The sequence below is a fragment of the Peromyscus californicus genome, unplaced genomic scaffold (assembly GCF_007827085.1).
Source record: "Peromyscus californicus insignis strain IS unplaced genomic scaffold, ASM782708v3 Scaffold_11__1_contigs__length_118956290, whole genome shotgun sequence".
Taxonomy (NCBI): Eukaryota; Metazoa; Chordata; class Mammalia; order Rodentia; family Cricetidae; genus Peromyscus; species Peromyscus californicus.
Window position 1 is genome coordinate 39,588,410 of NW_026294402.1, and position 15,484 is coordinate 39,603,893.

At 49.6% G+C, this 15,484-nt stretch overlaps 1 protein-coding gene across 3 annotated transcripts in view; it reads left to right on the forward strand.

Moving 5' to 3' along the window:
* The window catches only part of Tmprss13 (transmembrane serine protease 13), a 28,871-nt gene extending 17,080 nt beyond the window's left edge, over positions 1 to 11,791 (forward strand). For all 3 annotated transcript variants that reach the window (XM_052758836.1, XM_052758828.1, XM_052758845.1), the window contains 8 exons: positions 613 to 705; positions 1,635 to 1,678; positions 2,791 to 2,953; positions 3,758 to 3,930; positions 8,433 to 8,531; positions 10,508 to 10,650; positions 10,806 to 10,958; positions 11,567 to 11,791. In XM_052758836.1, coding sequence (XP_052614796.1) covers positions 613 to 705; positions 1,635 to 1,678; positions 2,791 to 2,953; positions 3,758 to 3,930; positions 8,433 to 8,531; positions 10,508 to 10,650; positions 10,806 to 10,958; positions 11,567 to 11,593 — 895 coding nt within the window. In that variant the 3' untranslated portion in view covers positions 11,594 to 11,791. The remainder of the gene's footprint in view (positions 1 to 612; positions 706 to 1,634; positions 1,679 to 2,790; positions 2,954 to 3,757; positions 3,931 to 8,432; positions 8,532 to 10,507; positions 10,651 to 10,805; positions 10,959 to 11,566) is intronic.
* The last annotated feature ends 3,693 nt before the right edge of the window (positions 11,792 to 15,484 follow it).

The following is a 15,484-nucleotide window of genomic DNA, read 5'->3' on the forward strand; positions in this document are numbered from 1 at the left end:
ACTGGTGATGAGGCCAGACCTACACCATATTGGAGAGCTATTGGGCTGGTCGTAGGGCTGGTGGGGGCAGGAGCAGAGCATGTGGTGGAGCCAGGCTTTGAATGTTGTGCAGGAGTGGCTACCACACAGGCCATTCTAGCCTGCCTCTGTCAGTCAGTCTGTGGTGCTCTGTTGGATTCCAGCTCCGGCCTGTCAAAGGGTTCTTGAGGGGAAGAGAGAGGAATGAGGAGGTATTAGATAGAAATATAGGCGTATTGGAGAGAAAGACAGAGACACAGGCTAGCTTTGGCAGGGCCCTGGGTCAATACCCAGTGGCCTCGAGGTTTTTTCCAAAGAACTTTTTATACAATGTCAAGGGACAAGACAAAAGACCTCTCCCTTTCAAGATCAGCACAATATACAGCCAAGTGTAGACCCTTCTTTTTTGTAAACCACGCCGTGGCCAAATCATCCCATTATGCAGTCCTGCTGGGTAAAGCAAGCTCAGATTCTCTGACCTTGAGTAAGGTCTCCCTAGGGAGCGCTTGTGGGCATCCACAGTGCTCGGATGCTGCGGGGGACTTAGGGTCTGCGGACTGCAGGGTGTTCATTCTTCTTCCCTCTTCTTTGCAGTGCTTACCGAACAGCCGAGGTGGCCCATAGGGACATCACCAGCAGCTTCTTACTCTCTGAATACAACTCCACCATCCAGGAAAGCCTCTACAGGTGCAGTGGAACAACTGGGCTGACTGTGTGCAAACAGAGGACTGAGGGACTAGTGGAAGGTGCTTAGAGTCAGCGAGACACCCCCACACCCCCATATTTTCCTGGGACCCAGATTCCCAGGCTCCATTGCAAAGTGCCCGGAGTACTGTGGACACCTAGGGCTTAGAAGCTCTTATCTGAGGTCTAGTAGAGAGATCACCCCAAGGTCAGAGGCTCCTGCTTCCAAATCTCCAAGGGCTTGCCTGATCTAAGAGATGACTAAGAAACTCGTGGGGCCACAGAGAGCTAGTGCACAAGGCTCCACCTGGTGGACTCAGAATGGAAAGATGCATCACTGGGGACAGGAGCAGGGGACTGACAGGTACAAGCAGTCAGGGCCCAGGAGGGCTGTGAAGCTTCAGCAAACCCCCCCCCCCCCCCCCGTCATCTTTGCACAGCAGTTCCTCTTTGTCCCAGCCCCCTCCCCCAAGATGGACGTCTTCGCACTAGCATTGCTCACCTAATGTGAGGGTGAGAGGAGACGCAATGGTCCCTTGGTGTCTGCTTTGGGCTAGGCCCTCTGCATGTTGCATTGGGGATCGTGAAGCTATAGAAGAGGCTCGGTAGGGTCTGCTTAGTTGTAGAATGAGGCTGGGACCATGAAGGCTTGCTTGGGTTCCAAAGAACAGGGAACTAGCTGATGTGAGTGATTCACCAAATGAAAACTGGGAGGGGAAGGGGATGACGGTGGAGGTAGTTTGCTCGCATCCACATTCCCGGAGAAAGCACTATAAGGAGGATCACCCAGTGGGAGAGGGAAGGTCTGAGTCTCCACCTTTTTTGTGAAAGGTAGCTTCCCTGGAAATGGGCCAGGATGTGAGCGGGTACCAGTCTGGAAGACGGGGCAGCTACTGACCCCTTTTCTCATCTTTTGTGTCCCCGCACTGCAGGTCCGAATGTCCTTCCCAGCGGTACGTCTCCCTCCAGTGTTCCCGTAAGCTGATTTTCTTCTTGTAGTGTGGCCTAGGGGGCTTTCTAGGGCAGAGGGATGGAACCTTTCTAGGGAAGATGGCTGCTCCTGGGATCCAAGCCTGTGAGTCTGCTTCAGGGCCAGGGAGCGTGAGAATGCCTGGGTAATATTTCCCTTCTAGTCCTTCTGACCTTGGGAAATTCAGTCTTGCAATCTCTGTCATTCCAAGGGAGTCATGTGAGTCTCCTGAACTTTTGGTAGAGGCTGAGAACTGAGGGAGGACAGTGGGAGTGGGCTAGCTGAGAGATTTGTGTCCAATACTCACTCGAGTGCTGGTCCATGGAGGGTACTGCGCCTGTGTCTGTACAGGTATAGCTGTAGTTACTGACTTTGAGAGCCTTGCAGGGTAATTACCATTACTACCCAATGTCCCTTGCCCAAGATCAGAACCCAGGCAGGCAGGGAGCTGATACCTGACCTTGGAGCTGACCCCTAAGCCCTAGCTGTGAGTAGCTCCACAAGTTCTATGTTCTTGGTGAAACCGGGGTGCAGGCTGGCCCACTGCTGTGGCTGCAGTACCCACCGCTCGGACAGTGTGCTGCTCTCTCTCCTCTGCAAGCAGAAAAGCCCCGTGTCTGAGCACACCCGTAGGCTGCCGCTCCTTGTCCCGGGCTTGACTCACTGCGGAGTTGCTCCTTGTGTAAACCCAGCTATACGGCATAGGACGTGGACTCCTCCTTCGTCTGAAATGAGAGGTTGCTACACTCATTCTCATCACCGCAGGGTTGTGATGGCATCTTTTGCTTTCCCGGGCCCTTGGTGACAGCCCTGGGACTCACCCTCGTAACCAAGCCAGATTCAATGCCAAAGCATTGGGTACGAAGTAAGCATTTGGCAGGTTAATGCAAGAATGGATGAATGGGAAGAAGGCGGATGCTCTCTGGGGTCAGACTTCCTACTAGGTAACCCCAAAGGTTAAGACCACCTTGTACTATTTCTGCTTGGACAGGGGATAGGGGTGCCACATTAGATTGTATGACCAAAGGGTGACCTTCGGGATAGGACTGCCCAAGCTCGCCCTAAGAGGGGCTCTAAAAGAATCCTCTGACCTGTTTCGTTCTCTCCATTCCCCCCAGACTGTGGTCTGAGAGCTATGACCGGGAGGATCGTGGGAGGGGCTCAGACCTCAGAGACCAAGTGGCCTTGGCAAGTGAGCCTACACTTTGGTTCCACCCACATCTGCGGGGGCACACTCATCGATGCCCAGTGGGTGCTCACCGCTGCCCACTGCTTCTTTGTGTAAGTGCCTGGTTACGGGGGTGGGGGTGGGGCTTCATTAGATGCTGCTGGGGACTTGGAGCCACTAGGAAGGGTTTATGGACACTTTAGTGTAAGCCTAGTTCCTTGGGGTTAGCTACTGCTCAAAAGATCGAGTGTGAATGAGGGTTTGGCCCTGAGCTTGAGCCAAGGATGAAAAACAAGAATCCTAAGCAAAGCGAGGCAGGCCAGAAGAAGACTTTCGGATCCTTTCCATCCGGATGTAATGAAGCTCCCGGCTTCTTGTTTCCACCTCCTGCAACAACAGCTGCAGAACAGCAGAGGGGTGACGACGAAGGGGAATTCTGTCTCAGGACTTGAGGGACAGGGACAGCAGGAGGGTGGCACAGTTGGCTTCTCCGGGTCTCCAGCAGCCTTTGGGGACCCAGAGCACAGAATTGTGGAAACTGGCTCCCTGAGTAATGAATTTTCATTACCATGTCCTGTCTAAATCTCCGAGGCTGATGCCATTTGTCCCACATCCTGGGTTCTGTCCTTAGTGGCATGCGGATGGGGTAGTAGGGATGAATGACACACAGAAGAATCACTCATTCATTCACTTTTTTTTCATACTCTAAGGTTCAGGGCAGCCAGTTCAGAACAATTTTGAGGAGAGTGAGAGTTTTGGGGCTTCATAAGATAGAAGATTCATTCAAAGGTCATTTTATCCATCCTCCTGTCTTCAGGCTGGGGCTCCTGCTTTGACTGCCTGTGTGTCGCAGATCTTGGCAGTGACCTCTGCCAGGTGTATAACTGAACAGTACTCATACTCTGTGGCTCTTGTAGGACCCGGGAGAAGGTTCTGGAGGGTTGGAAGGTGTATGCAGGCACCAGCAACCTGCACCAGCTCCCTGAGGCTGCCTCTATCTCCCAGATCATCATCAATGGTAACTACACCGATGAGCAGGATGACTATGACATCGCCCTCATGAGGCTTTCCAAGCCTTTGACCCTCTCAGGTGAGTGAGTGTGTGCCTGCTTCCTGTCATCCTTGACTTGGAAGCTTCTGTTTCCCCAGCTTCAGGCTTCAGGGTGTCGTCATAGCAAAGAGAAAGAAACTTAGAGATCATTCCATTAAATACATTTCTTTTACAAGTAGGAAAGCTGGGGTGGGGGTTGGAAGACTTGACTCAGTGGGTAAAGTTCTGGCTCTACAAGAGTGAGGACTTGAGTTCAGATCCCCCGAGCCAGAGTAAAAAGCTGGGCATGGTGGCATAAGCCTATAATGTTAGCACTGGGGAGCAGAGACAAGGGGATCCCTGGGGCTTGATGATTAACCAAAGTTTCTAGTTCAATGAGATATCTTGCCTCAAAAACACAAGGTATAGAACTGATGGAAGAAAGACATCTTGACATGAATCTTTGACCTCATATACTTGCATAGGCAATAACACCTACATGTCTGCATGTGTGTGTATGCACATACACACACACAAATACATATACACACATATGTATGAACAATACACAAAGAAAGGAAGAAAGAAAACAATAATTGAGGAAACTTAGGCCCAAGATTTAGAAATATGTGTGCCGCAAATGACATATCTCAGGTTATAAATTGGTCAAAGGGCTAGGCTTGTACACTGGTCTTAATATAAATATTAATATAATTATCTTAATACAAATAATCTTATATAAATAGAATTAAATCTTAAATAATCTTAATATAAATAGAATTGACTTACTGTTAGTAACGATGTATTTAGCAGCTGCCAGGCAGTGTGCGTTAGTTACTTGTCTCATTGCTGTGACAGAACACCAGTAAAAGCAATTTAAGGTCAGATTATCTGGTTCACGGCGTGAGGGGGCCCGGTCCACCATGGAGAAGAAGCACAGTAGAAGGCGGGTAATTTCCCGGCGTCAGGAGTGTGCTCATATCCAAGTGAGATCAGGAAGTGGGGATGGGCTGTGAACCTTTAGCTCCACCCCCTGCAGCCTGCTTTCACAAGTGAAGACCACCTTCTGAAGGTGCCACAACCTCCCACAGCAGAGCCGGGACCAAGTGTTCAATCACATACGCTTGTATGGCACATTTTACGTCTAAGCCATGACACACATATTTGGTATGCATGATTGTGTGTGCTCTTCCCAACCAGCCCAGTAGAGCGCAAAGCCTATGAGCTCCGTCTGACATGTGGAAAGTAGAGCTTTAGAGAAAGATGTTAACTGAGGGCTTGAGTGACAGCTGAGCTCCTGGATAGTACGTAGATGGATCTTACTCCAAGTCAAGCTCCTTCCCACCTGGGCTAGCTGATGGCATGGAGCCGTGGAGAACACGAGTTGAGCACAGTTTTGTGTGACTCACTGCTCTGACTTGGGAACAAAGGACCAAATGAGGCTCCGTGACAGAAAGACCACAGAAGTTCCCAGATCACTGGGGACACTGAATGTCAAAGAAGGCTTCATTCATTCATTCACTCACTCATTTGCTCACTTCTTACTGTGTGTCTACTACACAGACAATGGCAAATAGAACAAACCAGGTGTACCAAGACCACCAGAAAGGGCCAACGGTGTCATGTTAGGGGATCAGAAGGAGAAGAGAGGGCAGTCAGGCGTGGCAGGCTGGGGGCAGTGCAGAGGCCAGCTAAGGTGAGTTCTAAAAGAACTCATGGGACTGGAGGGAAGACTCAGTGGTGCCCAGCGCCTGTGTCTGGCAGCTCACACTGCCTTTAACTCCAGCTCCAGGGGATCTGACACCCTCTTCTGGCTTCTATAGGCACCTGTACTCTTGCGCACACAGCCATACACAGACACACATATACATGCGACTAGAAACTAAAATCTTTAAAGAGATTGGTGAAGACAGGTTAAGGGGGCTTAGAAGAGAGTCTGAAGAAGGGGGACTTAAGAAAAATCTCATGGAAGTGAAGCAGCCACTTGTCCTTTGGAGGGCCAGGATTCCCCGGATCCTTGGAGAGCTCTGATTAGTCCAGACATTCTGGAGTCTTGAACCTGTGAACTGGTGTTTCCTCACATATCCATATGGAAGCAGTGTCTGCCGCCCATCGGAACAGCTAGTTCATCAGAGTGGGGTGAGGAGAAAGAGTCCTGGGCAGAGCTCTGATGTGCAATCTGTCTCTCTGGCCACACCCACCCAGGCTCATCTATGGAGCCTAGAGCTATGGCCACACCCACCCAGGCTCATCTATGGAGCCTAGAGCTATGGCCACACCCACCCAGGCTCATCTATGGAGCCTAGAGCTAAGCTGTGGACTCAAGCAGCCTCTTTCTGGGCAACTCACACAAACAAATCATGAGCCTGAACAGGGATTATCGACCTTGTACAACTCTGAAACCATTTGGCTAAAACACCCATGTTTTACTCGGTTTCTCTCCTGGCGTGGGCATGTCCTTAAGTCTAAGAACTGCAGTTCAGATTTATACAGTCCTAGGGTCAGACCATATGCTTGGATTTTTGGTTTACAAACCAGGTCAAGATTTTCTTGAATTACAGTATTTTCTGTGAAAACTCAGTAATTTAAACTCCTCCATGTAGTTGGTTGTTTTTCACTCTTTGGCTCTTTACTCTTTGGGGGGCCCGCCACCCAGCTCCCAAGTAATCACACACTGAGACTTATTACTTATGAAAGCCCAGCCTTAGCTTGGCTTGTTTCTAGCCAGCTTTTCTTAACTTAAATGATCCCGTCTACATTTTGCCTCTGGGCTTTTATCTTTCTCTATTCTTTATACCTTTCTTTACTTCTTACTCTGTGGCTGGCCCCGAGTGTCCTCTCTCCTTTTCTTGCTCCTTTCTCCTCAGTCTCCTTCTTCCTCTTATTTATTCTCTCTGCTTGCCAGCCCCACATATTTCTCTCTCTACCCAGCTATTGGCCATTCAGCTCTTTATTAGACCAATCAGGTGTTTTAGACAGGCAAAGCAACCCAGCTTCACAGAGTTAAACAAATACAACACAAAAGAATGCAACACATATTTGCATCATTAAACAAATGTTCCACAGCATAAACAAATCTTTTTTTTGTTTAAACACATCTTAAAATAATATTCTACAACACTTCCCCAAACAAGAGCAATCTACAGCTACAGGATGTATACAACTGTGTTACATGTTAAGATACATTTCAACAATGAGCATAAAGAAGAAATCATTTGATTTTTTTTTGTTAATAATAGATATTACCCTTCCATTTTCATTTACTGGTGTGTTTACTCTCTAGCAGACAAAATGTGTGGATACTAACGTTGAAGCCCCAATTCATGAAAGAATTTAACGTGTGCTCCAGTCTCATTTATGCTGCTGTATAAAAGGACACTGACCACAAGCAATGTGGGGTGGGGGTGGGAGGTTAGAGTTTATTTGGCTTGCAATTCCAGGTCATGGTCCATCCTTTCAGGGCCGTCGAGGCAGGAACTCCGGCAGCTCGTCACATCACATCCATGGTCAAAAGCAAAGAGAAAGAATAGCTGCATCCTTGCTTGCTGCTTAGCGCTCTCTTAGGCAGTCCAGGGTCAGCCTATGCAATGGAGCTGATCACAATGGACTGGGTCTCTTCCTTCATAATTAGCAATCAAGATAATCCCCCACAGACATGCCCACAGGCCAGCCTGATCTAGATAATTCCTCAACTGAGATTCTCTTCCCAAGTGATGCCAGGTTATGGCACGTTGACATCTAAAACTGACAATCACAACCTGAATTCGCCTCTCCCTCCTTAGTGCCCCCTCCCTCCTCAAATGTTCATAGATCCCTGAGCCTGGGTCAGGCCTAGAAATGGGAGCAGAATGCAGTAGTGAACATAACAAATGGCTGAGAATCCTGCAAAATCCTACCAGCGAATATTTTCCTCCTGTCCTTCGGAGCTGAGTGGTCAGTATCACAGACCATCCAAGGGGAGCCCATGCTGAGGGAGCTCGTGAAGTGATGTGCAATGACACTTGGTAGGTAGTGCCTGGCATGGGAGCTAGTTAGCAGGAGGTCATGGTCTCAGTTATGTGCTCTTCTTGCTTGGACGGTTGACTCACCCCATGCCAGATGACTGTTTAGACAGAGAGCCCCAAGTGGTGGCCAGCCAACAGGTGCCCTCCTGGATCAGGTGGTATGCAACAGGGGCCTAACATCAGAAGCTTATCTTTCACTGTCCATGCTTTGAGGGAAAGGCCTGGGAGAGTCTTAGCCAGGAGAGTTGCTCGTGATGGAGAGAGACTTTCCTCCTCCCCATGCCAGCTTGGCTCCAGCAAGCTTCCACAGCTGTACACTTGTGTGCACAATGACACTGCAACCAGAGTGGCTTCCTGGATGCTGGCAGCACACTGAAGGCTGAAAGGTTCAGATGGAATGACTGACTTCCGTATCTGGCCAGTCCAAAGCCTTAAAGGATTCAGAGCCAATGCGAGAGAAAGGATCAGATTCCTGTAATGTGTTTGCTCTGCCTCACCCCTCCCTCTACCCAAACCCCAACCTTGCTCTTTCGCTAACACCTAACTGTCTTGTCGCAGCTCACATCCACCCTGCCTGCCTCCCGATGCACGGTCAGACCTTCGGCCTCAATGAGACCTGCTGGATCACTGGCTTTGGCAAAACCAAGGAGACAGATGGTGAGAGGAAGAGATGCAAGACTCTGTGTGTGTGTGTCTGTACAGTATGTGTGTGTGTGTGTGTGTGTGTGTGTGTGTGTGTGTTTGTACAGTGTGTATGTTGTAGGCCGTGTGTATGCAGATGAAAGCCTATGGAGGTGAGAGTTTGGGTGTATAGACTCATGGTTCATAGATGAACATGGACACCTGTGATTATATTGGCACTGTCCATGTGAGAACACCTTCTAGGCAAGACTGCCAGGAAGCCCCTACAGCTGAACAAGGTGGGTTTACTGCTCAGGACAGTGAGGGGAAGCACACATTTCAGTAAGAGGCTGTCAGAAGAACTGGAGAGATGGCTCAGTAGTAAGTGTTAAGAGCACTTACTACTCTTCTAGAGGACCTGGCTTTATTCTCAACACCCACATGGTGGCTCACAACAGCCTGTAACTCCAGTTGCAGGGCATCCAAGGCACTCTTCTGGCCTCCAAGGGCACCAGGTACCTAGACACAGACAAAGGAAAGTTCATACACATCAAATGAAATAAATGAATATTTTTAAAAGATGCTATTAAAAAGGGCTTATTGTAGGATGTGTGTAGCTTGGAAGAAGTTCAAGGAAGTGGTACTTTTCTCTAAGTTGGATGCTGTTGAGAACCAGTGGCTGGAAAACATAGTAATCTCCTCCAGAAGGAAGGTAGAGTCTCAGGCTATGATGGTTCAGGAGCAGTGGGCCCTGGGCTGACTGGGAGAGAGGATGTTTCATATCTGTGGTTTGCAGAAGGACTTCCTACTTGCAGTACTGGGTCTTGAACCCAGAGCCTCTTGCTTAGGCTAAAAAAAAAAGTGCACTACTGCTGAGTGGCATTACTAGGCCTTTGTGTTCAGTGGGTCACCCCAACTGAAGCTGCACTCATTTAGCAGCCTAGGCTTGCCTTGAACTGATCCTTCTGCCTTAGCCCCCAGGGTAGTTGAGGTTATAGGCCTGTACCACTAGGCCTGGCTGGGACAAGGAAGGAAGGAAGGATGATGGAGTAGTTTCATTTGTCCTCACTCAGTCTGAGCGCCTTGTCTGGGGTTAGCCATAGATGACCATCTGTGTCCCTCAGAAGGACACCGTGGCCTGGCCAGCCTGGTCATTACATTCAGGTCAACTGCACCAGACAGGTCACTATTCCCTGCTTCCTATGATGGAAACCTGACTAGTCTGGATCCAGCCTCCTGATCTTGCCAGTTCAGTGATTAGCTACTCAGAGGTGGGCAGATCATTTCTTCAGTCCTATGTGTCTAGATATGTAAGTGGGAGATCAAGACCTGCCCCAAAGTCTTTAGGCTTCTGAAAACACATGGCACATGGGATGGTGCTTGGAATGTAGATGAGTGTGTGCCAACTCAGGGTGTTAGTTACTCTGCCACAAAATCCCTGACAGAACAGCTCAAGGAAGGAAGCGTTTATTCGCTCACAGTTCTACAGTCCCTCCTGGGAGGGGTGTCATGGCAGCCTGAGCTTAGGCAGCTGGTCATACTCTCTCTGTAGTCAGAGGGAGATAAGGACTGCTAGTCAGTCCCCTTTCTCTTTTTTATCCAGTCTAGGACCTAGCCCATGAAATGATGCTGCCCATATTTAGGGTGGGTCTTCCTACCTTAGTTAGTTAATCAAGAAAATCCCTCCCAGATGTTTCCTGGGGCTTCTTTCATAGGTGATTCTAGGCCCTGCCAACTTGACAGTCCATACAAACCGTTGCAGTCAGGTAGCCCATAGGCTTGCGAGTTTGAGTGGGAACAAATCTCTGTTTTATGGCTAGTGAGTTGTGTCTGGTGTGAGAATGTGTGTTCCACCACGGAAGGCCCCCTTGGAGTGGTTTGGACACAGACATGGTGCCCTCTACTCCCAGGCGACTCAGACTCTGGGTCCTGAGGGTGCAGCTGATGGCTGTGAAGCTTTTCACAGTCTCATTGGCTTCCTGTTCTCTCTCCCCATGTTCACCTCACTCAAGAGAAGACATCTGCCTTTCTCCGAGAGGTTCAGGTCAACCTCATTGACTTCAAGAAGTGCAATGACTACTCGGTCTATGACAGTTACCTTACCCCAAGGATGATGTGTGCCGGGGATCTTCGAGGAGGGAGGGACTCCTGCCAGGTGAGGTCCCTGTGGGTGGGGCTCAGGTCTCATGACCCTGGAGATGGGAGATGGCTGGAATGCTAAGATCGACATGGGAATCAGAGACCTATCTTTTCCTGATTTGGACCCCTCTTCTGCACCAGGCTGACTCACTCTCTGGCTCTTTCTTGCAGGGAGACAGTGGAGGACCTCTTGTCTGTGAGCAGAACAACCGCTGGTACCTGGCAGGCGTCACAAGCTGGGGCACAGGCTGTGGCCAGAGGAACAAACCTGGTGTGTACACCAAAGTGACAGAAGTCCTTCCCTGGATTTATAGCAAGATGGAGGTGAGAGGCATAGCCCAGGGGTTGAGCTTGGAGGAGGGTGGAGGGTATTCACCTGAGCCCTGTGTATTTGGGGATGTCTAAGACAGGGTTAGATGTCAGGCATGGGACGAGCCCAAGGTATCTGTTTTCCCTCCTTCCCTTCCATTGGAACAGAGCCCAGAGGTTTATAAAAGGGTAAACCTAGGCATGGCCCCAGCACCAATACTGTTCTCCTCTCCCATTGATAGCCAAAGGTATCCAAATTGGCCACTAGAGTGCGCTAGGGTGCTACCTTCCATGGCAGGAAGTTGACCATCAGGGAACATTGGTCTGCCCTGGCTCTGCTGGCTCTGCTCAGCCAGACCCTGCTTCCTTGCCAGTCTCCTGTCTATAACCATAAAGCCGGTGCTATGGCCAACCCTCCCCCATTCTTTGGGCAAGGGAAGATAATGCAGAATGCAGAGGGAAACTTCACCAGAACCGCCTGCCATGAAAGTGCTTCCCCTTTCTCCTAGAGAATGTGCCAGCTGGCATTCAGCTCTAGGGAATGGTGGGCCCTGGGTTTTCTAGCCCTTGGGCTTCTAAGTTTCATGCCCACCCTTAATCTGTTTTCCTGGTCTCTTCCTCAGAGTGAGGTACGCTTCCGGAAATCTTAACCTCACATGGCTGACTGCTATGAAGATCCTAAAGGGACCAGGCCATTCACAGCATGGGGACCAGGGGCCACCAGGCACCTTTGTCCCTACCGCCTCTGCTGTCTGCTGTCTCTGTGAGAGTGCAAATGTGGTGTGTGTGTGTGTGTGTGTGTGTGTGTGTGTGTGTGTGTGTGTGTTACTATTCTTTCAAGTTCTTCGGAAAACTTGACTCTTCCCAGAATCCCTGGCTGGAAATCTGGAGTTAGGAGTTTGGGCACCAGGTGTGTTCCTAAGAGTCTATAAGCGGAGGTGGAGCTAAATGGGAGCCCAGGAAGGGCCTGGAAGATGGCAGCAGCAGTTGTCACTCTTCTGACTCGTAGACCAGCCCAGACTGGACAGACACCCAGCAGCCAGTGACACCGTTGCTGTGCTGGGACAGCAGCAAATTTTGTCAGAGTCTGGCTTCTCAGTGCCTGGACCATCTGTCCTCGGTGGAAAGCCATTTCCATTGGCATTGGAGTGGCAGGTCCTCTAAGCCACTGCTGTGGATTCCAGAGCTGGGCTCTGCTGTGGCCGTCCATCTCTGGGTGATGACTGTGACTCAGGCTTGCTGTACTTTTGGTCACAAGCTGTTGGGATGATTTTATTTTATTTTTATATTTAAGATACAGAAACTGATGTAATTTTAAGGAGTCTCCAAAAATCCTAGGGACCTTGGAGGTTTTGCATGAACTCCAGGGGACTCACGGGAGTTGTACCTCTGTAGCATCTTGTAACATATTACTGGCTTCATGAAATTAGGTGAAGTGCCTCAGTGAAATCCTCAGGACAGACATCTCCAAGATGGTGTGGAGACTAGGGCCCTTTGAGATACTCAGGGAAGAAAATCCTCATTTGGACTGACAGATAAATGCAATTCATGCTGCTCTAGCCTCCAAGAACTACAGCCAGACAGAAGAACTGAAGATGTGTGTACTACCTGGCTTACCCTCCCAGGACCACTGGGAAAGTCTAGGCAAGCATCATCAACATCATTTATACCCAAGGGCAGAGCTGGGACTATGGGGTTTGTTTCTGGCTTCCTCCATCTTTCAGTTTTGTACCGACTCAAGAGTCCATGAAGAGAAAGCAAGAACTGTCCCCAGAACTGTTTTAACAGCCCTTCTGGAAGGCCCAAGTTGTCCCTAGTCCTGGTTTTTTGCCAGGCCTTTTCTCTTGGTCACCCATTTCTCCTCAGTTCCACTTCCTTTACCTTCCTTGGCCCGATCAGACCTCTTGTGATACTGAGTCTCAGGGGCAAGTTCAAGGAGACCAGACGAGCTCAGGACAGCTCAGATAAGCTGGAGGTAGCCAGGGGGATTGAGCGGCATTAGACAGGGCTGGAACATTAGAGAATATCTTCAGGGCTGGGAAGCGGGACAGCCTTCATGTCTGCAGAAGTTCCCAGCAATGAGCTTCAATAATAAAAGCGTGTGACATGAAGAAGTTGTTGGATGTTTCATTGATGACATGGGCAGAAAATCAAGGTGGCCTGCGCTCTGCCCCGGTGCCCAGGCCTCTCAGACATGCTTCTTGTTGAGTGTCTCACCTTTGGCTTCTGTTCAGCCAATTCCACATCTGTTGATTGATTCCTTCCCCAGTGATATCAGAGCTCAGTGATGCCAGGCACTCACGCTAAGCCCAGGCTATCCACAGAGTAGCTCAGCACCTTGTGTGATGGAAGTGACGAGTAAGGGTGGATACTATGCTTGGAACATGGACATATGAGCCACCAGCCCCATCTACAGAGGTCAGGAAAAGCCTGGCTGAGGAGAAGAGATTCAAAGTTTTAAAGAGTAGGTAAACATTCCTAAAGTAGGCACGGCATGGAGAGGGCACTCTAGGTCAGTCTTTCCCCCTCTTCCTCTGCCTTTATTAGCTCAGCAAGAAGCATGCTCGTAAGTCCCAGTGATTACCTACTTCTTTACCAGAGGGCTGGGTGGGTGACCTTTGGCCTCTTCTGCAAGATAAACCTCCATGCTGCACCCTCACATTTTTTAGCATTTACTACATTAACCTTAACAGCTAGGACTCCACTGATTGTCCAGCACCACTACCACACATGTGCGGGTCTGTGGCCACAGCCAGCATTTTCTCAGTCTACATGTGCCTGGCCTATGATACTTCTATTTAGTTTGTATCAGTGCCCAACAATCCCTCCTCTGGCTCTTTTCTTGCTTTGTCTGCACAGGAAGGTGGTGGGGGATGTGGGGGATGTGGGGGGTGTGGGGGATGTGGGGGATGTGTCTACTATTCCCGGTCACAGTATCATGACTTTAATGGTGCGTACAATTTCCATGGTTTAACTCAATCAGAGTCTAGGTCTCATCCATTAACAGTCCCCTGAGAGTGTTCCATCAGCTGGAGGCTTTCTTTCCTGTGGGGCTTCTAGGGCCTGTGTCTTTCCATTGTGTGACTGTCATGGCCATATTGTCTGCTTTTGGCCAAAAGGAAAACGTGTAGATGACGCACCCATTTCTTAAATGCCCGACTCAGATGTGATACATGTGAGCATATCACATGGTGCCACTGAAAGGCTGTGGGGCCAGGAATTATAGCCTTTGCCTCACACCCATAAGAGACGACAGCCAGGCATCTCTGTCCACCAGAGGAAGCTCGCTATGACTCTAGAAGCCAAAGCTGGGGCGGAGTAACAAGACTTTGGCCGCTTCTGTTCATCTTCACATAACCAGCTCTTTCCAGAGGATGTCAGACTTTTCAAATTATAAGCTGATTGGCAGGTAGGGAAGGGTATGGAAATAGTATAGGAAAAAAATCAGACTGCAAAGGAAATGGAAAATACATTTCTTTAGATGTCTCTAAAGGCTAAAAATCTTACAGAAAGCGGGTATTGGGATTTCCCAAACCAGTTCAGAATCTCTGGGGAGGTATTCAGTGGCGTTGTAAGGGGCAGATACAGGAATACTGTCCCAGGTTCCCAGATTCCAAACATCTCCACATAACACCAAACCCTTTGGTTTTGCCACCTCTCTTAGTGGCTGAGATTCCATGGAATTTCTCTGGCATGCAAATGAGAAACCCCTTGAGCTGTCAGGAGCAGGGCAGGTGATGGCTCTGTGGAGAGGAGCCACTTCCAGCTTGGCTGGTGATCTGGCTGCCTCTGGGGTTTGATTAGATTCCCAGGGGCCGTTGTTTCTCATAATTGCTCGCCTTTGTTCTGATGCAATTGGGAGAACATGAGGAGCTGCACATGCTCCTGGCAATGACAATGAGGAGGACAGGGACAATAATTCAGCATCTGCCTGTGTCAGATGCTGTGCTGAGCACCTGACATCCATTATTCCTGTAAGCCTGCACTTCCACAGGGCACACGTGGCAGCTACCCCCTACTCTGTAAACAAGGAGACAAAGGCTTGGCTGAGCGAAGTGCACCCCCCAACCACACGGCACTCCAGGGCCAGAGCTGGACTTTGAATCCTGAGTCCGAACTGAATCCTGTTTGTCTGCACTCTTCACACCGCAAATTCCCAAAGCCAGGGGAAGCCCCTCCTACTTGTGACTTCAGTAGGGCCTGCCATCTGGCTCTGTGTATCTTTCCAGGATAGGAGGCTTGGAACAACTCCCCAGAGATAGCTGGGCACAACCCTTGGAGTGTCACATGACGACTTGGCAATTTCCAGAACCTGGCGGAGGCCCCTCCCTCACCTGCAAATGGATGGTTTCCAGGAAGCCCTCTCAAGCCATGACAAAGCTGTACGCCTCCATGTCTCCTTGATCTGGGTCAACAACTTTAAAAGGCACATGCCATTCATTCCCTATCTCCTCTGCACTGGTCCTCACTTCCTGTCATTTGGAAAAGCTGAGCTCAGTCCAGGCAGTAAACAACATCGCGATCTTACAGCACATCTACCC